The sequence below is a fragment of the Lacerta agilis genome, chromosome 11 (genome assembly GCF_009819535.1).
Source record: "Lacerta agilis isolate rLacAgi1 chromosome 11, rLacAgi1.pri, whole genome shotgun sequence".
Taxonomy (NCBI): Eukaryota; Metazoa; Chordata; class Lepidosauria; order Squamata; family Lacertidae; genus Lacerta; species Lacerta agilis.
Genome location: NC_046322.1, coordinates 8,745,606 through 8,768,759, shown reverse-complemented (window position 1 = coordinate 8,768,759; position 23,154 = coordinate 8,745,606). Strand labels below are relative to the sequence as shown.

General features: G+C 46.4%; 1 protein-coding gene across 1 annotated transcript in view; it reads left to right on the top strand.

Moving 5' to 3' along the window:
* The first annotated feature begins 11,552 nt into the window (after positions 1–11,552).
* The window catches only part of LOXHD1 (lipoxygenase homology domains 1), a 146,743-nt gene continuing 135,141 nt past the window's right edge, over positions 11,553–23,154 (top strand). The window contains exons 1-2 of the mRNA XM_033164495.1: positions 11,553–11,910; positions 19,066–19,180. Coding sequence (XP_033020386.1) covers positions 11,553–11,910; positions 19,066–19,180 — 473 coding nt within the window. The remainder of the gene's footprint in view (positions 11,911–19,065; positions 19,181–23,154) is intronic.

Here is a 23,154-nt window from a genome sequence, read left to right as displayed (position 1 = left end):
TTTATTTAGAACCTAGGTAGCTGCCTTAAGTGGGCCATTAGTCCCTCTAGCTCAATATTGTCTACAGCCCTCCAGTGTTTCAGGCTGGGAGCGCTTACCATCCCTGCCTGGAGTAAGGGTGGAACCTGGGAACTTCTGCATGCCAAGCAGATGATCTGCCGCTGAGCTGTGTCTGCAGCCCCCAGAGAAATAGGACCTTCCCCTCCAAAGGTCCATGAGATTCTTTTGTGATGAAATTCTGCCACATGCTCTCAACATGTCCAGAGAGAATATTTTGCATTTCCAGGGTAGCGGGTGTCAGTAATAAATATAATGGAACCGCCTGGGTTGTTTACAGCTTATCTTAGCAGATCGCATTTCCCCGGAAGAGCGTTGACATTCATGCTCGACCTCCCCGACTCTCTTTGTAAGAAATGAAAGAGGTTTCAGCTCACTGAGAACGCCTGCCTGTGGCCCCCCATTGCCGTCCCAGCACCAGCCTCTGAAGCAATTCAATTAGTCGGGGTCCCTTTCCTGGGGTCAGGGACTGGCTAGACGATGAGGAGTGGTGGGGACTCCTGCCGGAGAACCCCCTGGAGGAGCTTCAGAAGAGGAAGGCTGAGAGCCAGGGGAGTGGTGGTGGGAGAACAGAATGGTTGGATGCTGAAGAAGCAACTGCTTGAGTTAATGAGAGGAACCAGAGGCAGAAGAGCAGTTTTGTTCCTGCACCACTAGGAGGGCTAAGTCCAGGGCTTTTCTTCAGGCAGAACATGGTGGAACTCCGTTCTGGCACCTCACTGGTGGGCGTCATTGCCATTATAAGAGTACAAGGGACGCTGTGGTCTAAACCACTGAGCCTCTTGGGCTTGCCAATCAGAAGGTCAGCAGTTTGAATCCCTGCAACGGAGTGAGCTCCTGTTGCTCTGTCCCAGCTTCTGCCAACCTAGCAGTTCGAAAGCATGCTAGTGCAAGTAGATAAATAGGTACCGCTGCAGCAGGAAGGTAAACGGCATTTCTGTGCAATCTGTTTTCCATCACGGTGTCCTGTTGTGCCAGAAGCGGTTTAGTCCTGCTGGCCACATAACCGGGAAAGCTGTCTGTGGACAAATGCCGGCTCCCTTGGCCTGAAAGCGAGATGAGCACTGCAACCGCATAGTCACCTTTGACTGGACTTAACCATCCAGGAGTCCTTACCTTACCTCTACCTACAAGAGAGATGTTCATGGTGAATTCCAGCCCCTCTTTTTCTTGAAAAATAGCACTGACTAAGTCTCATTGATGCTTTTGAATTATGGTGCTGGAGGAGACTCTTGAGTGTCCCATGGACTGCAAGAAGATCAAACCTATCCATTCTTAAAGAAATCAGCCCTGAGTGCTCACTAGAAGGACAGATCCTGAAGTTGAGGCTCCAGTACTTTGGCCACCTCATGAGAAGAGAAGATTCCCTAGAAAAGACCCTGATGTTGGGAAAGATGGAGGACACAAGGACAAGTGGACGACAGAGGATGAGATGGTTGGACAGTGTTCTCGAAGCTAGTAACATGAGTTTGGCCAAACTGCGAGAGGCAGTGAAGGATAGGCGTGCCTGGCGTGCTCTGGTCCATGAGGTCATGAAGATTCGGACACGACTGAACAACAACAAAGTCTCATGGCCCAAGTGAGACCAACGGTGTGATGGCGAGTTGTGTGTTGGACTAGACCAGGGTGGTTTTAGATCCCTGCCTAGCTTATTGGACGATCAAGCCCAAGGCATTTTGCTGCCTGAGGCAAAACGCAAGGTAGCATCTCACTGCACCCCCACCATTCTACATATGGAAGCTAACTGGATTGGGGGTTGAATCTTACTTCAGCGTTGGCAACAGGGCAGCACTGTGGGCAGAAGGCTGTGTGTGAGCAAGCTCTCTGTCTCACACACAGCTCTGGTGCCTGCCCCTCAGCAATTGCTACCCGAGGCAGCTGACTCCCTCCACCTGGGATGAGCTTAATGCCGGATGCAATCTCTCAGCCTACCGTCACAGGCTAACATCGGGAAACCTCTGTACGTTGCTTTGAACAACTTGGAGAAAGGGAGAGATACCCTACCACCAACCACACAGAAAACGATAACGGATCTTTGAAATGCTACAGGGCGTTTTGCCATTTCACCCCATCCCATATTCTCTGGGAGGGCTGACGAATGAGGAGGAAAGGAAGTAGCTTGAGCTGGGAGGAGCGGATGGGGAAAACACAATACATTCCTCAGTTCCATTGAGGATGCCATGAGCAGGTTGTTTCGCCTGCTTGATGCTCTGCCTTCTGAATTTGAGGCTGGGCTGAGGCGCAGTTAATGTGAAAGGGAAGAAGTGTTAAAACATTGCCCTCTTCTGGACACAACTGGACACCTGATATTTAGGAACGGCAAGCTCACTATAGGCACATAGGAAGCCTCTGTATTAACTGAGTCGGACCATCTAGGTCAGGGCGGCCCAACTCTTCATACCAAGTGGGCTGCAAGAGTACTTTGACGCTGCACACTGTCTCGTCGCACTGCAGAAGGGAGCATGGCCCAAATTTGACACCCGCCCTGCCCTCGCATTGCCTTCCCAGCTAAGCAAGGCACTAGGCTTTGGGAAGGAGGCGGGAGAGCTCTGACAGGGTCCTAGAGTTCTCCCACCTTCTTCCCAAAGCTGGAAATGCACTAACTGGGCCCTGGGAAGGAGGTGGGAGGACTCTAGGACCCTGTCAGAGCCCTCACGCCTCCTCCTCAAAGTCCAGTGACCTATGTATAAAGGGGGGAAAAAATCCTTCCAGCAGCACCTTAGAGACCAACTAAGTTTGTTCTTGGTATGAGCTTTCGTGTGCATGCACACTTCTTCAGATACAAAAGCTCATGCACACGAAAGCTCATACCAATAACAAACTTAGTTGGTCTCTAAGGTGCTACTGGAAGGATTTTTTTTTTACTATGGCAGACCAACACGGCTACCTACCTGTAACTATGTATGAAGGGTAAAGTGTATATTCACAACTCCACCTTCTTTTGCCTGTGACCCTGCTCAGCACTATTGTGTGGCCCCCAAAAGGCTGCCTGGAAGGGAATGTGGCCCCCAGGCTGAAATATGTTATCTAACTGAGCCTTAGAACTACAGGCCTGTGCTTACCTCCATTATATCTACTGCTCCTGTTCCCCTTTTCTCCCTGTTCCTCCACTTCCTTTTAGTGTTGAAATGCATGAATTTAATTTAATTTAATTTAATTTATTTAAGCTCAGAGGAGAAGGGGTGAGGGTTTTGTGATGCACTCAGCTGGAGGGGTTTGCAAAGCAGGGGAACATCTCATTGTTTTGCAGAGCTCTTTAGGGAGGGAGGGAATTCAGATCAGTTTGCATTTAAAGAAGCTCCTCCCCATTTGCATTTCTGAAACAATATGCAGTGATTCTTTGAAATTTGCACTCTTCCATATTTTGATGCATATACTGAGGTAAAGTGTGCATGAAAAGGCATGGTGAAAATTACGTACTAAAAAGACATTTTATTTTTTTAAAATATTTTTTATTAAAGATTTTCAAAGGTAGTACAATGTCTCTCTCAAGCTTTTCCATACAACATTTTTATAAGTCAGTGTTGGTGAGACATTAGAAGAGAAAGGGGGGGAAGGGGGGAGGAAGTGGGTGGGATGGGGAGGTAGGTGGGGTGGGGTGACTGTGTTTCTTTTTTACTTGATATGAGTAGGGTTTGGTGTCAGCATTGTGTATGTACCCACCAACCCCTAAAAAGACATTTTTAAGGGGATATTGCTTTGGAAAAAATGTGCACATTAGGAGAACTTTGCACTACAATGTTAACGAATATTCATGAGGACTCAATTTTTATTTTATTTTTTACAAACTGATGTAGAAAAGTGGGGAACTGAATTTGAGACTGGAACAATGAGAAACTGAAATTGACAGCTCCGGTCATTCGTAGGTGCAAGCGAGAGAGCGTTGAAATCGCCCTCCGGCTGGCTTGGAAAACAGCTGGACCCCACAGCTGTCTTCAAAGCTCCATGGCTCCATGTGAGTTGCAGAAAGGAAGGGGAGAAGCTGCCCCCTTTCATTAAAACTCAGATTGCTTTGCAAAACAGCTCCAGTGCTCGTCCCTTTCCCCAGGTCTAGTACACAGGACACTAGGGGGGGTGGGGGGTGCATTGGGTGGCCACTTACTGCAGTACATGCAGCACGCCCGAGCCATGCGTCTCTCCTGGGAGTGACACATGTCATAGGAATTTTAAGGTCTTAGATATACAATTAATGTTCATAAGTGCACCAAGCAAACATGTACATGAATGTATAGGCCACATCTTTGAGAGGACAGTCCTGAAACCATTTTGACTCCTAAAACTGCTGCAAGGAGGGAGGGGGTGAGGGAACCTTCCCATTGTCTCAGGAATTAAGTAATTACCACCTCAAAGGAATGGCCAGACTACCAGGAAAGGCAATCAGATAAGGCACTACCACATAACCTGGCAGACAGGAAAAACAACAACATTCAAATTTCTGTTGTAGACCACCTTTTCTGTGATGTAGGTATGATGTTTGTGGGGGGTGGTCTTGGGCTACACCCCTTCTGTGATGTATGTAGGATGTATGGAGGGGTGGTCTTGAACTCCAGGGCAGAGAATTTCAAAATGTTTATATAAGGGCAGGCACACCTTTGTTCTCGGTCCTCCTCCTCTCTCCTGCATGTGAGGGGAGTACCCTGTTGCAACAGCTTTAATAAAGATCAGGCTTACTAGCTGCTTTGCTTCTCAGTATTCTCTGGTTGGCCTCTGTTATTTTCTCCTACCGATGGAGAACCTACAGTACAAAGGGCAGATTTTGCTTACAACACACAGAAGCTGGAATAATTGCTGGTGCAACAGGACCAGAGCATCTCATATTAGGAGCTTATATTGCAGCTGGAGACTCCACTCCTTCCTGGCTCTCATTCAGGCCCTAATCCATACAGATGTTTCCCTGTCCTTTCCTCTCCTCTTGAGTAGCCTAATGTGCAGCTAGTCAGTCACTGAAGCTTCTGCTTGACTTCCATCTGCTCTGCTCCTGTAGCCAGGAACCCAGGCAGATGAATTAGGGGCCTCCAGTACTGGCTCAGGGATGTCCAGATCTGATGACCTCCTCAGGGTCCTTAGCGGTGTGGAGATCTGCTGGGGGGTCCTGTTCCTGTAGATCCTCCTCTGAGGACCCTCAAGTCTGAGGTGCAGGCAGGGCTGACCCCGGACAGATATTTTCATAGTTTGCAAAGTTGGAGTCCAAGGAAGTGAGGGAGAGCTTTGCCCTTCCTACAACCCCTTTTCCTCAGATGTCACCTCAAATCATGCACAGAGACACAGTTATTTATTTGTTGTGTTTGTTCATATGCATCTATTCACCCCAAAAGTTCTATTTAAAAAAGGGGGGGAGTTGGCCTCCTCCACGGTCTCCCGAGACAGCTGGATGTCAAAAACAATTCATGTTACAGGTGGGTAGCCGTGTTGGTCTGCCATAGTCAAAACAAAATAAAATAAAAAATTCTTTCCAGTAGCACCTTAGAGACCAACTAAGATACATTGAGTGTATCTGAAGAAGTGTGCATGCACACGAAAGCTCATACCAAGAACAAACTTAGTTGGTCTCTAAGGTGCTACTGGAAAGAATTTTTAAAAAACAATTCATGTATATTCCACCTGCAGCTCAAGGAGCTAAAGATGGCATACAGTGTTCACACCCTCCCATCCTGTTTTGTTATCACAACAAGCCTGTGAGGTAGGTTAGGTTGAGAGGCGGTGACTGGTCCCCATTTTCACCCAGTGAACTTCATAGCCAAGTGGGGATTTGATTCTATGATTCTATGAATGTTCAGGTACAACTTTTCAAGAATCTTGTTTTTTTCCTTTCCAGCAGGGGGCACCCTGTCCTTAGACTTGAGGATAGCAAACTACAGGAGGATCCCATCAAGAGGTTAGCGTTAGACAGAGAGATCTCCCTTTTCCTTCCTCCTCTTCACTGATTTCAGGCAAAACACTGTGTTGTGTGATGATAAACCATCACGATTGAATCTGGGCAACCAAACTGAAGGCCAATTAACACGTGTTACCTCCCTTCTCATAACAGACATACACGGCTTGTTTTGTTTTAAACAATATATTGCTGCTTTAACCTGCCTTCCTTCCATCTTGTCTCTCATGCAGCCATTGAGCAGATCCAGACCTATTTACGGTAGCTTCAGTAAAGGTGATGGCCTCATGTGACTCTGGGGCATGCATGGTCTGGCGCTCACACGAGTGATTTATTCAAGTGAAAAGTGTAGCATCGAAGGAGATCATGCATAGGGACGTTGCATTAAAAGGGTTAGGAACCACTAAGTGAAAACCACTCTACCGCTGCAAATCCTGTAGTCCATGAGAGACTGTCCAAGAAGCCACAGGATAGGAACACAGGAAGCTGCCTTGAGTCATTAGCTCAGGATGCGTGAAACTGAATGGCAGCATAGAATCATAGAATCATAGAGTTGGAAGAGACCACAAGGGCCATCCAGTCCAACCCCCTGCCAAGCAGGAAACACCATCAAAGCATTCCTGACAGATGGCTGTCAAGCCTCCGCTTAAATACCCCCAAAGGACGAGACTCCACCACACTCCTTGGTAGCAAATTCCACTGCCGAACAGCTCTTACTGTCAGGAAGTTCTTCCTAATGTTTAGGTGGAATCTTCTTTCTTGTAGTTTGAATCCATTGCTCCGTGTCTGCTTCTCTGGAGCAGCAGAAAACAACCTTTCTCCCTCCTCTATATGACATCCTTTTATATATTTGAACATGGCTATCATATCACCCCTTAACCTTCTCTTCTCCAGGCTAAACATACCCAGCTCCCTAAGCCGTTCCTCATAAGGCATCGTTTCCAGGCCTTTGACCATTTTGGTTGCCCTCTTCTGGACATGTTCCAGCTTGTCAGTATCCTTCTTGAACTGTGGTGCCCAGAACTGGACACAGTACTCCAGGTGAGGTCTGACCAGAGCGGAATACAGTGGTACCATTACTTCCCTTGATCTAGATGCTATACTCCTATTGATGCAGCCCAGAATTGCATTGGCTTTTTTAGCTGCTGCATCACACTGTTGACTCATGTCAAGTTTATGGTCTACCAATTCTTTTGTTCTGTTTTGTAAATTTTGGCCAGTTTTAATGGTGTAATGTAGCACCTATACATCATTTTCATATACCGGTAATTCTCTTTCAGCAATATACAATCCATAAACTTCAAGTTCACTTTCCGAAGCCTTATCCAATCGTCAAATTTTATGTTGTGACCTAGGTCCTGTGCCCACTTGATCATTACTGCTTTAACTTCCTCTAGTTTCCCATTCCAACAGAATATTGTATGCCTTCTTTAACAATTTAAGGAGCCACGGTTTTAAGCTGACTGTGTTGCTGCTAACTTGGTTGCTCTGGCCTGATCATTCTTTATGCATCGGTGACCTTCCGTTGCACGGCTTCCCCTGTTCTGCTATTCAAAGAAAGAACGAAAGGATAAAAGGCATCGCGGCGTTCTTCAGTGTATTACTTTTAATTTAATTACGGCAGGTATGTCGGCAGGGACAATGGCTTTGATGGAGAACTCTGATCTTTGATTTAATTGTCCCGGGTGGGAAAACTCAAACAGCTTGATCGTGGACGCTGGCTTTTCATTTGCATATTTGCTCACTGTTATTCTCTCCAGATCGCAGGTGAAAAGAAGACTTTAAAAAGGTGTTGAAATTCCGAGCAATTTACTGCTGATGATAGGGTCTAGATGCGCCATGGGTAAATAATGCTGCGCTTGTGAGAAATAACAGCTGATCTTTATTTATTTATTTGAAAAAGAACTGGTTTTTTCCAATGTCAGGGAACTTTGAAAAGAGTCTTTGAAGGGAGCCATCAAAAACAGGGGCCTAGCGTGGGGTGTGCGTGCTTAAGGTGGCTGTAGCACAATTTTGAGAGGGTGCGAACCGGGTGCCCCTACACAGGCGCTGGCTTCCGGAGGAAACCCATGTCACCCTGGAGCAGGGGCGTAGGGAGCCACTCTGCCGCCGGGGGCGGCAAACTTCAAGGCACCCCTCCCCGGGGGGCGGTGTGCCGCTCCCCAGCGCGCGTGCCCTGATGTCACGATGCGTGCACAGCCTCCTGGGTGGACTGCGGATGTGTGGACATGCGCAGTCCACCCAAGATTGCGGGCGCGATCGGCCGGCACCCCATTCGACCGGCGCCGCGCCGCGTTTTAAGGCTGCATCGGGCGAACGGCAGCGCTGCTGTTTGCCCGCTGCAGCCTTAAAACGTGGCATGGCGTGGCGCTGGTCGGAAGGGGTGACAGCCGATTGCACCCGCCATCTTGGGTGGACATGCACAGCCCACCCAAGATGGCGGGCGCGATCGGCCGGCACCCCTTCCGTGCGGTGCAGCAACCTTTAAGGCTGCAGCACATGAACAGCAGCACAGACGCTGTGCTGCTGTTCGCGTGTTGCAGCCTTTTAAAAGTTGCCGCGCCGACGGTGTCGATCACGGGAGTGGGGCCTGCCCCCAGAGTGTCACCCTCCCCAGGGTGGTACCCGGGCAGACCGCCCCCCGCCCCTTGCTCCGCCCCTGCCCTGGAGCAACCTGTTCCCAGCTCCCCATCCTTACCTGCCTGCCGCCAGGGGTCTCTGGGCCCCAGGAACTGGCCTGGCCTTGCTGCCGTGTCCTTGGCCCCCTGGCTGAATAGCCGCCCAGCCAGCATTTGCTCACTCCTTGCTCGACGTGCTCCCCAGACGGTGATCAGGTGTGGATGAAGGGAGGTGAGCAAGGGGTGACCTCCAGCATGGCTTGGCCTGGTGCTCCTCTCCACAGGCGCTGGGGGGGATTCACCTGCCAAGGGCCACGTCAACCGTCTGGGCTTCCCCCTGTGCTGACAAGCAAGCAGTACAGTGCAGCCCTGCTTGGCCACAATGGAGGAGGTTTGCTCCGGCGGTACCAGTGACAAGGGCTGGGCTGGTGTGGCAGGCTCCGCTCAGCCTCCACGCCCTTCCTCCCAGTGCATGTGCCCGTCTGCTCCAAGAGCTAGCAACCCATGCTACACCACTGATCATTAAAAAATCCAGCATGAGAATCCCTTTCCCATACGGGTCTCATATCCCTGCATATATAAAAAATAGCATTTACTGTAGAAAGCTAGACTAATGTCCTTTACAATGTGCATGTTTTCTATGTGCGGGGATATTTTGGGGAATAATTTAATCGTGCAATCCATTCCTACTCCTCCACAATCCTCCTAGTGGCGCTAGCACATAAAACTGCTAGCACATTTGCAAAGCTAAGCAGGGTTCAGTATCGTTTCAAATTGGATGAGGGGCCACAAGTTGGGATTCCTGCATTGCAGGGGGTTGGACTAGATGACCCTTGGGGTTCACTTCCAACCCTACAATTCTACGATTCTAAGTGATGTGACCCAGGAATGGTTTTAGCACTGGTGTAGTGGAGGGAGAATGTAGAGGAGCACAGAGCAGGGCGCACAGAGCAGGAACGATTATGCCATTTGCTGGAGCACCTGAGAAATTGATGGGTGCTCCTTGCTCTGGCAAGTGAATGAGGTGATAATGAGGCTTTTGAGTTCATTTGTAATCTGCCCTGGGAGTCGCTTGAAAAAAGTACAGTTGAGTAGTGCAATAAGTAATAAACACAGAGGAAAAAATTAGCAGAGTTTAGATACTTCTCTATTTTTTGAAAATCATTTTTATTTGATTTTACAATGCAAAATCATAAAGAAAAAAAATCAAATACATATTCATATCGAGAGATTCCTCTGAATCTCATACTTCCCCCCGTCCCCTCCCTGGATTCCCATTTAAAATGTTTAAGACTGCATCTTCTTCAAATGCTAACTATTGTATCAATCCATATTTTCCATAGTAATTGTTACACTACAAGCGAAGTCAAAACCCTGCCACTGTTTCCATCTGCTTACAGTGGTCTCTTAAGCAACTTACAAATTCCTCCCATTCTTTTGTCAAGCTTTTGTCTTCTTGATTCCTGAGCTTCCCAGTCAGCTTTGCCATTTCGGCATAGTCCATCAGCTCGGTTTGCCATTCTTCTCTGGTTGGAAGAACTTTGTCTTCTTTCCATCTCTGGGCATCCCAGGGACACAGAGTTTAGACACTTCTTAGCCTTCCTTTGACCGGGCTCCTACTTCATACTAGCAGTTTAAGTGCGAAAGCTTCTTTGATTTGATTTAATATGCACATTCTCTCCTCTCAACGACAAATATTGATCTCGAAGCGGCTTAATGATGGCACTACTGAGAGATTAGGGACGCGGGTGGCGCTGTGGGTTAAACCACCAAGCCTAGGGCTTGCTAATCAGAAGGTCGGCGGTTCGAATCCCTGCGACAGGGTGAGCTCCTGTTGCTCGGTCCCTGCTCCTGCCAACCTAGCAGTTCGAAAGCACGTCAAAGTGCAAATAGATAAAATAGGTACTGCTCCAGCGGGAAGGTAAACGGCATTTCCATGCGCTGCTCTGGTTCGCCAGAAGTGGCTTAATTATGCTGGCCACATGGCCTGGAAGCTTTACGCCGGCTCCCTCGGCCAATAAAGCAAGATGAGCGCCGCAACCCCAGAATCGTCCGCGACTGGACCTAATGGTCAGGGGTCCCTTTACCTTTACTGAGAGATTTCGGGGACCAAACCTTGGAGCTCACGCAGGCAACGTATTTGCTCCCCCCCCCGATCGACTTAGGGAGTTTCTCTGCGACAAAGTTTGAGATCCCCAGCTGTAAAGCAATCCTGAGACCCATGAATAATGGAGAGGGAACTGCAAACCAGCCAGATAAAGTAGCTGGATGGCTCTCTCTCTCTCTCTTTTTTCACCTGTCTGTCTGTCTGTCTTGGGGTCAGCTGACCGAAGGAGCGCCGGATAATCTCCCCCCCACGTCAAAGTAGCCAAGTTTTCTGAAGCTCAAAGTGGGGCTGCGAGGAGAGCGGCATAGACTTGCCCCTCTGGATAAATCTCTCTCTGGGCTCAGGCCACGGGAGAATTTCATTACGCGCTCCCTCCCTGACCTACATTCGAAAGGATTCTGGCTTTCATTGGCCAGGTGTGACATGGTAGACTCATGGCAGGATTTGATCTCGGGAGAGGAAAGCTCTTCTTTAAAAAAAGATGCCGAAGACGGCGGAGGTGGAGGAAGCAACTCTGAGCAGGCCAATGAATAAGTAATGGAACCGAAAAGGAGAGAAGGAAATGAAAGATGTGAACAGAAGGGGCCTTTTGGCCAAACAGGTGGAAGACAGGAGGGATACAGTTAAAGGCAGTCAAAGAAGCGACCGTCTGATGGGATTGTTGATTGCAAGCAGGGAAGGAAGTCCACAGCGCAGGCATCGAGGGAGGTGCAGGTGCGAGGAAGCTTAGAGGAAACTAGCAACTTTCAAGAGGTAGAAGAGGAAAGAGGGACACAGAGGAAAGGATCGAGGGAAGAAGGATCGAGGGAAGTCCAAAGAGCCTGAGAGGAAAGGCCGTTGCAGAGGGATGAGGAAAGAGAAGGGAAAGTGTAGGTGATAACTGGGGGGGGGAGAGAGGATGAGTAGATCATCAGATGAGGAAGATGAGGGGGTGGAGGAAGATGAGGAAGATGAGGAGGAACAGGAGAGAGGAAGGGGCTTGACAGAGGACGAGGACGACGAGAGGAGCGAGAAGAAGAAGAAGAAAAAGAAGAAGAAAGAGTGGAGTGACAGTGAGGATGATGACGAGGACTATGGTGGGAAGAAGAAGAAGAAGAAGAAGAAAAAGAAGAAAGGGAAGAAGTCCAAGGACAAAGACAGGAAGAAGAAGAAGAAAAAGGATGATGAGAATTTTGCTGAGATGTATGAGCAAGAACTTCGGGATTATCACTCAGATTCTTGCCATGAAACTGAAGACGAGTACAATAAGAAAAAAGGTGAGAGATGATGGTGATGATGATGATGATGATGATAATAATAATATATTTATTATTTATACCCTGCCTATTATTTATTTCCCCAGCCACTCTGGCCAGCTCCCAACAGAATATTAAAAGCATGCCAAAACATCAAATATTAAGAACTTCCCTCAACAGGGCTGCCTTCAGATGTCTTCTAAAAGTCAGATAGTTGTTATTTCCTTGACATCTGATGGGAGGGTGTTCCACAGGGCAGGTGCCACTACCGAGAAGGCCCTCTGCCTGGTTCCCTGTAACCTCACTTTTCGCAGTGAGAGAACCACCAGAAGGCCCTCAGAGCTGGACCTCAGTGAATGATGGTGGTGGAGATGCTCCTTCAGGTATACTTGACCGAGGCCGTTTAGGGCTTTAAAGGTCAGCACCAACACTTTGAATTGTGCTCGGAAATGTACTGGGGGCCAATGTAGGTCTTTCAGGACCAGTGTTATATGGTCTCTGCGTCAGGGATCCCTTTGCACTCATGCTCAATGCAGTTTTAGTGATGTTTGATTTACAAGACAAGGTGCCAGATCAGTGTGAAGTGATGTACTGAGTGATGGATGGAGACCTCAGTGTATATCCTGCTTAGCTATGGAGCTTACTGAGCGAATCTCGAGCACCCAGGGCTGTTGTGACTCTCTTACAGGGGTGTTGGGAGGATGGAAAGGAGTGTGGGGCTGGATTGGACCTTGCATGCTGCCCCAAGTTCCTTGGGGGAAATGGGGGACAAAACCAGAGCAGCTTAATAAAATGGTGCTTTACACAGTAACAAAAAAAGAATCCCTGCCCCATGAAGCCTACAGTCAACATTTTTACAGCTGGAGTGACAGCAAAGGAAAAACTGGGAAGGAGGGCGCAAGAGTAACGAGAGACGAATGTGAGGATCATTGAAGATGCGGACTGCATTTAATTATTTACTTACTTACTTATTTAAAATATTTATAGCCACTTTTCTAGTTTAAAAAACCACCGAAGGCACCATTTAGAAACCAACAAAACCAATGATGAAAGAATAAAAAGCAGCAAAACGCTAAATGATTCAGATAACCTAACACGCCCCCCTCCCGGAAAAATAGAAGGAGAAGCAAATAATAAAGCTAAACGATAGCATTAAAGTTCAAAAATTCAGTTTGTACGACAGCCCTTTTGGGTAGGCAACTTGTTATCATCCACATGAGATAATAACATGTGAAAAGAACTAAAGGCTGAGTCCAGGCAGCAGCCTCTCTCATAGGCCCAGCTGCATGCTTAGGACTGGGGTCATTATGGGGAAAATGAAATTGTGTGGCTGGTGACCAGCTCCCTCCCAGTGTGGCTCATAGATGTGATCCATACAAAATGTGGGGTCCTGTCCTATAGTTCCTCTGTTCTGTTGGCAGTGGACATCTGGCTGATGGGTCAGGATTCACTACCAGGCCATGGCCTGATCCAAGGTGGGTCGCAACAGCAGAGCACCACCGTAAAAATGCATGATAAAATAATTAAGGAATGAGTCCCTAAATGCATGAAAGCAAGTCCTGGGTCTGAAAAGTTTGAGGACAAGCACGCTGACCCCAGTTCTACCAAATATGCAACTGTGCAAGTTTTGCATCGCAAAGGGTCCCCTCTACTCTGTTGTGAAAGCAAGCTTGAAATCGTAAATGTGTTGTAAGCTTTGAGCTATTTGCGTTGCTTCCATTTGAGGCCACCTTTATCTTCCTTCAGAATCACAGAATTGGAAGGGATTGGGCAAATCATCTAGTCCAACCCCCTGTGATGCAGGACCATTGCAGCTGCCCCATCCAGTGATACCGTGTCCAGTTCTGGGCACCACAATTTAAGAAGGATATTGACAAGCTGGAGCATGTGCAGAGGAGGGCAACCAAGATGATCGAAGGGTCTGGAAACTAAGCCTTATGAGGAGCACTTGAAGGAGCTGTGTATGTTTAGCCTAGAAAAAAGGAGATATGATAGCCATCTTCAAATATCTCAAGGGCTGTCGCATAGCAGAGGGAAGAAGCTTGTTTTCTCCTGCTCCGGAGGGTAGGACTCGAACCATTGGCTTCAAGTTGCAAGAAAGGAGATTTCAACTAAACACCAGGAAGAAGCAGGAGCTGTTCTACAGTGGAATGGTATCCTTTGGGAGGTTGTAGACTCTCCTTCTTTAGATGTTTTTAAAGTAGAGGCTGGATGGCCATCTGTCATGGATGCCTTAGCTGAAATTCATGCATTGTAGGGGCTGGACTAGATGATCCTTGGGGGTCCCTTCCAGCTCTATAATTCTATGATTCTCTGTGATTCTTAGCTCTGAGAAGTGGAAGAATCTATCTTGCCTGCAGGACGCAGTTCTTTTCAGCCCCAGCCTTGCTGTCAAGATGCATCAGGCCCTTGATATCTCGCACAAGTAGCTCTAGGAAGTCAAAGGCTTCTGGCAACCTGAAATATCCAAACAGCCTCGGTGAGGAGCATTGCTCTTTCATGGGCACATCACAGGGAATGAATACTAGTAAGATGATATGTATTTAAAAACAGGCTGCGTTCAATAATGAGGGAAATGAAGAGGACCACTTTACTAATTAATTTACACCTTGTCTTTCAGATCTGTTGGGGGGTAGGTCTGAAAAGGCAAGTGTGACTTGATAGTGTTACTTTCTGTTCTGCTTCTGAAAACCTGGGTGGGTGGATGATCAGATTTTATATTTAACAGATCAGTAGATCGCTGGGTATTTGACTGCTGAAGATCTGCTATGTACATTGTAAAAATAAACCTAAGGGTTGAAAACAGTGGGACGTGAGTGGCACTGTGGGTTAAACCACAGAGCCTAGAGCTTGCCGATCAGAAGGTCGGCAGTTCGAATCCCGGCGACGGGGTGAACTCCCATTGCTCGGTCCCTGCTCCTGCCAACCTAGCAGTTCGAAAGCATGTCAAAGTGCAAGTAGGTAAATAGGTACCGCTGCGGCGGGAAGGTAAACAGTGTTTCCGTGTGCTGCTCTGGTTTGCCAGAAGCAGCTTAGTCATGCTGGTCACATGACCCGGAAGCTGTATGCCTGCTCCCTCGGCCAATAAAGCAAGATGAGCGCCGCAACCCCAGAGTCGTCCGTGACTGGACCTAATGGTCAGGGGTCCCTTTACCTTTAAGGGTTGCAAAATATTTTGACATCAATGAAAAACAGGAATGGGGAATTTATTGGATAGCTCCAACCAGTAAATTCTTCCTGATGTTTAGTCAGAATCTCCTTTCTTGTAACGTGAATCCATTGGTTCGGGTCCTACCCTCCAGATTAGGAGAAAACAAGCTGGTGACAGCCCTTGAGATATTTGAAGACGGCTATCATATCTCCACTCAGTGTTCTCTTTTCCAGGCCAAACATACCCAGTTCCCTCAACTGTTCCTCATAAGGCTTGGTTTCCAGAACCCTTGGTCACATTCCCACAACTCTCAACATTCTCACTTCACCTAACTTCTCCAGAAAAGTAATGTATACAAGAATGCATGCACCGAGGTAATGTGCCCATAAAATTGCATGCATTAATGGGGGGGAAAAGATATATACAAAAATGAATTTTTCTAGGGAAATGTGTTTTGTATAAATAAGAATTGTTTAGAAAAATGTGTATCAGGGGTCAGAAAAACTTATTCAACAGGGGGCCGGTCCACTATCCCTCAGACCTTGCAGGGGGCCGGACTATATTTTGAAAAAATAATAATGAACGAATTCCTATGCCCCACAAATAACCCAGAGATGCATTTTAAATAAAAGCACACATTCTACTCATGTAAAAACACCAGGCAGGCCCCACAAATAACCCAGAGATGCATTTTAAATAAAAGGGCACATTCTACTCATGTAAAAACACGCTGATTCCCGGACCGTCTGCGGGCCACATTTAGATGGCGATTGGGCCGCATCTGGCCCCCGGGCCTTAGGTTGCCTACCCGTGGACTAAATGGTCCTTGTGGTCTTTTCCATCTCTACAATTCTGTGATTCTGTAACATACAACCAGCCATGTGTATCTTAAGCTAAAAGACAGACAATGATCTGGCATGACCAGTTACTCCCAGGATCTGATTATATCAGGGATGGTCAACTTACAAGAGACTGTGATCTATTCACAGAGTTAAAAACTGGCAGTGATCTACCCCCTTTTGGGAGGTTCAGGTCACAGCTGTTGAGCTTTTTTTTAACGGAATCCAAAGTTGTTGAGCTTCTTTGGGGGGGATCCAGTGATCTACCAGTGATCTGCAACAGATATCCAGTGATCTACCGGTAGATCACGATCTACTTGCTGGACATGCCTGAGGTATAGCAGAAGTTCACATTAAGATGCTGGGGAAAAACAGAAACCAACACTGACAGATTCACCCCTCTGTAACTGAACCCGTTCTCATTCTTCTATAGCTGTACCTCTACAAGTTTGCAAAGAGGATGGAGAAATACATCACTTTCTATCAAATCAGCACGATATAAAGGGCGCATTGCTCGCTAATCACAGTGGATACCTGTGAGTTAGATTTTGGCATTTCTCTGGTAAATGTGCTTCCCTGCCCAGCACCAATTGAAATTAGATCACAAAATCTGCCAGTTTCTGAACTAATATCTGCCAGTGCTGTGAAGAAACCAATATGTGTTTTCCTGGCTTCTGAAAGGTAGACCGATGTTTTGCTCCCAGCTAAGACTCCAAATGACTCAAGGCACTCATCATGCAACGAGTCAGAAATAATAACATTTGACTTTGCAGTGGCTCATCAAGAATAACAAAGCCCTGCATGTGCCTCCTCTAGGATGCAGTGTAAAAGGTAAAGGGACCCCGGACCATTAGGTCCAGTCGTGTCCGACTCTGGGGTTGCGGCGCTCATCTCACGTTACTGGCCAAAGGAGCCGGCGTACAGCTTCTGGGTCATGTGGCCAGCATGACTAAGCCGCTTCTAGAGCAGCGCACGGAAACGCCGTTTACCTTCCCACCGGAGCGGTACCTATTTATCTACTTGCACTTTGGCGTGCTTTCGAACTGCTAGGTGGGCAGGAGCAGGGACTGAGGAACGGGAGCTCACTCCGTCGCGGGGATTCGAACCGCCGACCAGCAAGCCCTAGGCCCTGTGGTTTAACCCACAGTGCCACCCGCGTCCCTTGCAGTGCTTGGATTTGCAAAATAGAGGATAGAGCAACCTTTGCCAACCTGATGTCTTACCAAGGTTTTCAACTGCAATTCTCATCAGCCTCAGCTGGTATAGGTGTTTTGCTTGGGGCTGACGGGAGTTATAGTTTGGAATTTCTGGAGGGTGCCAGGATATGCTATATGAGGGTTGCCAGCCACTCATAATCTACATGGATTTGTCAGCTATTTCAGTCGCCCTGTCTAAAATAAGTAGAAAACTTACTCTTAGGGCTGCAGCATTTAATTTCTTTTTGAGTAAACTCCAGAGTTGACCCAATTAATTGGTAGCAGATAAAAATAAAAGGTATTATTTTTAACAACAACAACAACAACAACAACAACAAATAATAATAATAATAATAATAATAATAATAATAAATAATAATAATAATAATTATTTATTTATACCCCGTCCATCTGGCTGAGTTTCCTCAGTCCCTCTGGGCAGCTTCCAGCAAAAAATTAAAAACACAACAGGGCTGCCCTTCAGATGTCTTCTAAAAGTCAGATAGTTGTTTATTTCCTTGACATCTGATGGGAGGGCGTTCCACAGGGCGGGCGCCACCACCAAGAAGGCCTTCTGCTTGGTTCCCTGTAGCTTCACTTCTTGCAGGGAGGGAACCGCCAGAAGGCCCTCGGAGCTGGATCTCAGTGTCTGGGCTGAACGATGGGGGTGGAGATGCTCCTTCAGGTATAATGGGTTGAGGCCGTGTTACAGGTGTTACAAATATTGGCCAATGGAAAGATGGATCTCAGAAGAGGTGTTCCCCTTGACTCTCACCCAGAAGGTTATGGTTTGCACATCCACAAACGATTGGTTTACATTGGCTTCCAATCTTCCGGCCAACCCTGAAACATGGCTTGTCAATGCACACGTCACAACAAACCGGAATTAAGCTTCTTTAACCGTATCATGATGTAATGTTTGCAGCGAGCAAAAGGGTGTCACTTGTCAGAACTTAAGGCCATAGTAGGCCTTGATTTGGGGACTTTGAGGCTCTGACCCAAGGAATCAGACCACGCACTGCTCAAGAGTCAGGGCCAGCCAGAAAACACGAGCGAGAGAAATGGCTGCTTTGAGAGAATGATCTTTTTTTTAGGGATACCAATAAAGCTGTGCATGTTCAAATAGTTGCATCCCAGAATGCCTTGCAAGACTGCAGAGGATTCTGGGAAGCAGCACTTGGATTGCATTTGGCTCTTGGCTTCATTCTTATGGCAGGGGAGGGTTTTATAATAGGGAAAGGGTAGACACTGCATGGAAGGGGCAGGAATTGGATTCTGTTTTCAGTTTAGTGAAAAATTAGCCCATTAATACTCCTCAAACCGAAAGGTGAACCAAGCAAAAGTATCCTTTGAAAGTTGCACTTCTCTAAATTTTGTGGTGCAGTTCTCCAAGCAAATAATGTGTTCAAAAATGCATATATTGGGGGAATGTGTGCTTAAAAATTCATTGTGAGTGAAAATAACATACCAAAATTCATTTTGATTGCTTGCAGAAATGTGTATTTTAGTTAATACTGCTTGCAAAATGGTATATATTAGGAGAAACGTACACTAAAATGCTGATTATTATTATTATTATTATTATTATTATTATTATTATTATTATTATTTCTTAACTTTGCATACCACCCTTCACCTGAAGATCACAGGGTGGTTTGCTGTTTGAAACCACAAAAATACATACCATGATGAATTTTCACGATGACTTGTTTTTTAAAAACCGTAAGCTACTGCAGGAATATGGAGAATTGGAGGTTGGGAAAATGAGAAATTGAGGCACAATGAAATCTTCCTCTTTTTACATTTTCAAAAGTGAGGCATATTGACATGGAAAAGATCTTTGCTCTGGATCCTGCACTTACTCTAAAACGAAACTTGTTTCAAATCTCAACAGTGGGGTCCCTTTTGACCTGTTGCTCCGTTCCACCCCGGAGAGGAGGACACATTCTTCCTGCTGTTCTCATGTGTTTCCTCCCATTTGTCTCCACAGTCTACGAAGTTGTGACGGTGACAGGAGATGTCCGAGGAGCAGGGACCGATGCCAATGTCTTTGTTACTCTCTTTGGAGAATTTGGCATCACTCCAAAAGCCCACCTGACCAGCAAGTGAGTCTCGCTGAGTATCTGTGAGCTCAGCAGCTTTCTCTGCAGTAAGCTAATATGAGAGATTTCGGTTTGCAATGTATCTTGATTCACTGATGGATGCGGCACATTCTGAATGCATGCGAAGCCTGTGAGAAAATTCGACCCACACCTGCATGTATAACTCGAACACTCACAGACCCATACATGTGTCAATCCTTTTGTTACTGCTCTGTTTTGAAATGCCCATTCAGAAGCCTTTTTCACTTACCCCCTCATCCCAAAATGTAAAAGCTCACCTGACAATTCTGTAGCTTTGCAGAAAGTGTACTATAGTTAACTGAGCCACTTAAAAGCGCATTGAAGTGCAGCGGGTGGTTATTGCCAATAGGCGAGACTGTGGTTTTGCATAACTGTTTTGAGGCGGGGAAGATATTGGAATGGGAACAGATGGGCTCGGTGCAATGAGGCGAGTTTGACATGTGTGGACCTTGTTGCATAGTGGCAGGCGAGCTGTGTCAATGGTAAAATGCTTATATGTCCTGCTTGTCATGAAATTTAAGTACATATTCAATAGACCCACATCCAAGCAGGTTTAGGGGGCTGTATGAATCAAAAACTAGGGTGGCTGGGCCCCTATGGTTCTGAATCAGAAGATGTCCCGATCATAGCATTAATGAAAACGAGGGATGGGTAATTTATAGAATAATAGAATTGTAGAATTGTAGAATTGGAAGGGGTCCTTAGGGTCATCTAGTTCAACCCCCTGCAATGCAGGAACCTCAACTAAAGTATCCATGACAGATGGCCATCCAACCTCTGCTTATAACCCTCCAAGGAAGGAAGAGTCCACCACCTTCTGAGGGAGTCTGTCCCACTGTCGGAAAGCTCTTACCATCAGAAAGTTCTTCCTGATGTTGAGTCGGAATCTGCTTTCTGGTAGGGTTGCCGTATTCTGATAAGTAAAAACCAGGACACCCTGAACATTGTTAAGCTTTTAAGGAAACCCCAGAAATTGTCCAGGACAAAATGCTGCCTTCCAGAGATTCCCCCTGGACGTCACTTTGGTCTTTGAAATCCCTGTAATGTCCGGGAAATTTCAGACATATGGCAGCCCTATTTCTTGTAACTTGAATCCATTGGTTGGGAGAAGGAGAAACAAGCTTGCTCCATTTTCCCTGTGACAGCCCTTAGGATGTAGCCTGCAACAAGGAAGATGGCTGGTACAACGTTCAGATTTTCTACAAAATGGTTTGTTTTCTTTATGGTCCCACAGTCTTAATGGAGAACGGTCAACAGTGCAATCCTATTTGTGTGTACTCAGAAGGAAGACTTAGTCCCAAGTACCGTAAGTGGGCAAGGGATTGGCTTAAAGGACAATCCTAACCTCACTTACTCGGAGTAAACCCCCTTGAATCCACTAGGACTTACTTATGAGTAGCCATGGCAAGGATTGCACTGTTAGGCTCCCATACTTGTGTTGCACCAGGTTCTCTACAATGCTTGATTGCTCTCTTTTGGATGTCATTGTATCACCGAAAATGTTAATTTCATACCATAACGCCACATTTTCTCCATGTCTACAGCGCTGACAAGAGGTACCTGAAACTCTCTTAAGTTTCCCCCTCAAAAGATCTTCCTTCTCCAGTGAAGCAACTCAAACATGAGAACCTTATAAAGACAAATAATATGGGAATGGTAAAGGAAATGCATGAAATTTCAGGCCTCTTTGCCATATTTGAGAGAATTAACTTGGAGATGGTACACCAAGTAGACTGTAGATGTTTTAGACCGCCATTTCCATCAGCCCCAGCTGGTGGTGGGAGAGAAATTTAGTTTTGTGTGCATTTCAATGAGAAACCACCCAATTCACACTCTTCAAACGAATGTGTGAGGCGAAACACGGCTATCCTTAAATTTCGCATTTTTGTGAATGTTGCGTAACGGTTCTTCAACCAAACGCTGTGTACAAAAGTGCATATATTGGGGGAAACAACACACAGAATTAATTAATTCAGGGGGACTTGTCTGCAAAAATGTGTATATTATTCAAAACGGCATACAAGAATGGGTTTATTATGAGAAATTCGCTGATGAATTTTCATGAGGGGTTTTTTTCTTAAAAATAACAAATTGCTGCAGAGATGCGGAGAACTGAAGATGGGAAAAATGAGAAATTGAGACCATATTTGCACCAGACGTTTAAAGCAATATGTTAACATTTTAAACAATCATGGATTCCCACAGAGATTTGCAGTTTGTTAAGGGTGATGAGAATTGTTAGGAGACCCTTATTCCCCCCCCCCCACAGAGCTACAGTTCCCAGAGTTCTCTGGAAAGAGGGACTCACTGCTAAACTGCTCTGTAAACTATAACTCTGTGAGAGGAATAGGGGTCCCCTAAGAACTCTCATCAGACTTAACAAACTACAATTCCCATGATTCTTTGTGGGGGAGCCATGATTCTTAAAGTGGCATAATACTGCTTTAAATGAGATAAAATGACAGGTTCATCCACACACATTCCAGCTGCACAACAGCGGCCATAACAACATGCCTCTTATTTTCATTTATTTATTATGCATCATTTACATACTGCTTGATTGTAATAACTGTGTTTCACTGAAAATTCTAGTGTGTTTGTTTGTTTTTGTAAAACAAACAAACAAACAAACACACTAGAATTTTCAGTGAAAGACAGTTAAAAACATTCCAAAGATGATTAAAATAAACAGTAAGAGGAAAAAAAGAGATTAAACATATGCCAGCATTCTACATAGGCTTGTCAAAGCAGGAAAAAAAGAAAAAGGTTTTAAGCAATCACTGAAAATAGTTTTTGTTTTATTTTGCCATGTTGAAAAAGTACTTTCTCATACATCTCCCCAATCTCTTCCCAGTCAGTTTCATTGATGACCCCAGAATGAGCCGTTAAGCATTCATTGCTGGGAATCTTGTCCAGCATTTTAAATTAACTCTCTCCTGACTTAACCCTGCAACTGCACTCCACCTTACCTTGCCAAATGTCACAAAAATAGCTTGCAATTCTTTTGACCTTTTAAAATTCTTATTAAATGAACATCCTGCTTGATGTACAGTGGTACCTCTAGTTACGAACTTAGTTCGTTCCGGCGGTCCGTTCTTAACCTGAAACTGTTCTTAACTAGAGGCGTGCTTTCGCTAATGGGGCCTCTTGCTGCCGCTGCGCCGCCGTCACACGATTTCTGTTCTCATCCTGGGGCAAAGTTCTCAGCTTGAGGTAACTCTTCCAGATTAGCGGAGTTTGTAACCTGAAGCGTTTGTGACCTGAGACGTTTGTAACTCGAGGTACCACTCAGTGCTGTCAAGTATCCCGTTTTCCCAAGGATTCTCCCTTATTTCAAGCAGTTTCCCGCTGCTCTCCCTTATTTTTTATTTCCCTTAAATTTCCCGTTTTTAATGGAAGCAGCTCCTCCCCTGCTGGCCAGGGACTGGGTGGGAAGACCTCGCCTACTTGGAGAGAAAAGCCTCAGCCCTCAAAGCAAGTGGGAGCCGTTTCCCGTGCTTACAGGGGGGTGTATTCCTCCCCCTGCATCAGCCCCTATCCGTTGCCGCCGAGCCCCTCAGCCAGCCAATAGGGTTAGCTGGTGGGCGGAGCCTGGCTGCCTTTGAGCAGCTGCTGCTTCCTGTCCTGTTTTGATGGGATCAGACAAGAAGACGATGGGGCTCCATCGCGCGGAGCACATGGCTGCCCTCCTCTTTGTTGGCTGCCCTCCTATTTGCTCCGCTCCGAGCCCGAGCCCACTTGGAGTTTACATTGCTGCTCCGCCCACTTTTGCTTCTGGCTCCGCCCACCACTGACATGTGACTGTCCCCAGGATAGGTGAGACTGCTGATCCCTTATTTTCAAATCCGAAACTTGACAGCTATGGTACCACTGTATTTATGCACCGTTTGATTGTAAAAAAACACACACCCTCAAAGCAGTTTACGAAAAGATCAACCACAAAACCAGCAAACAAT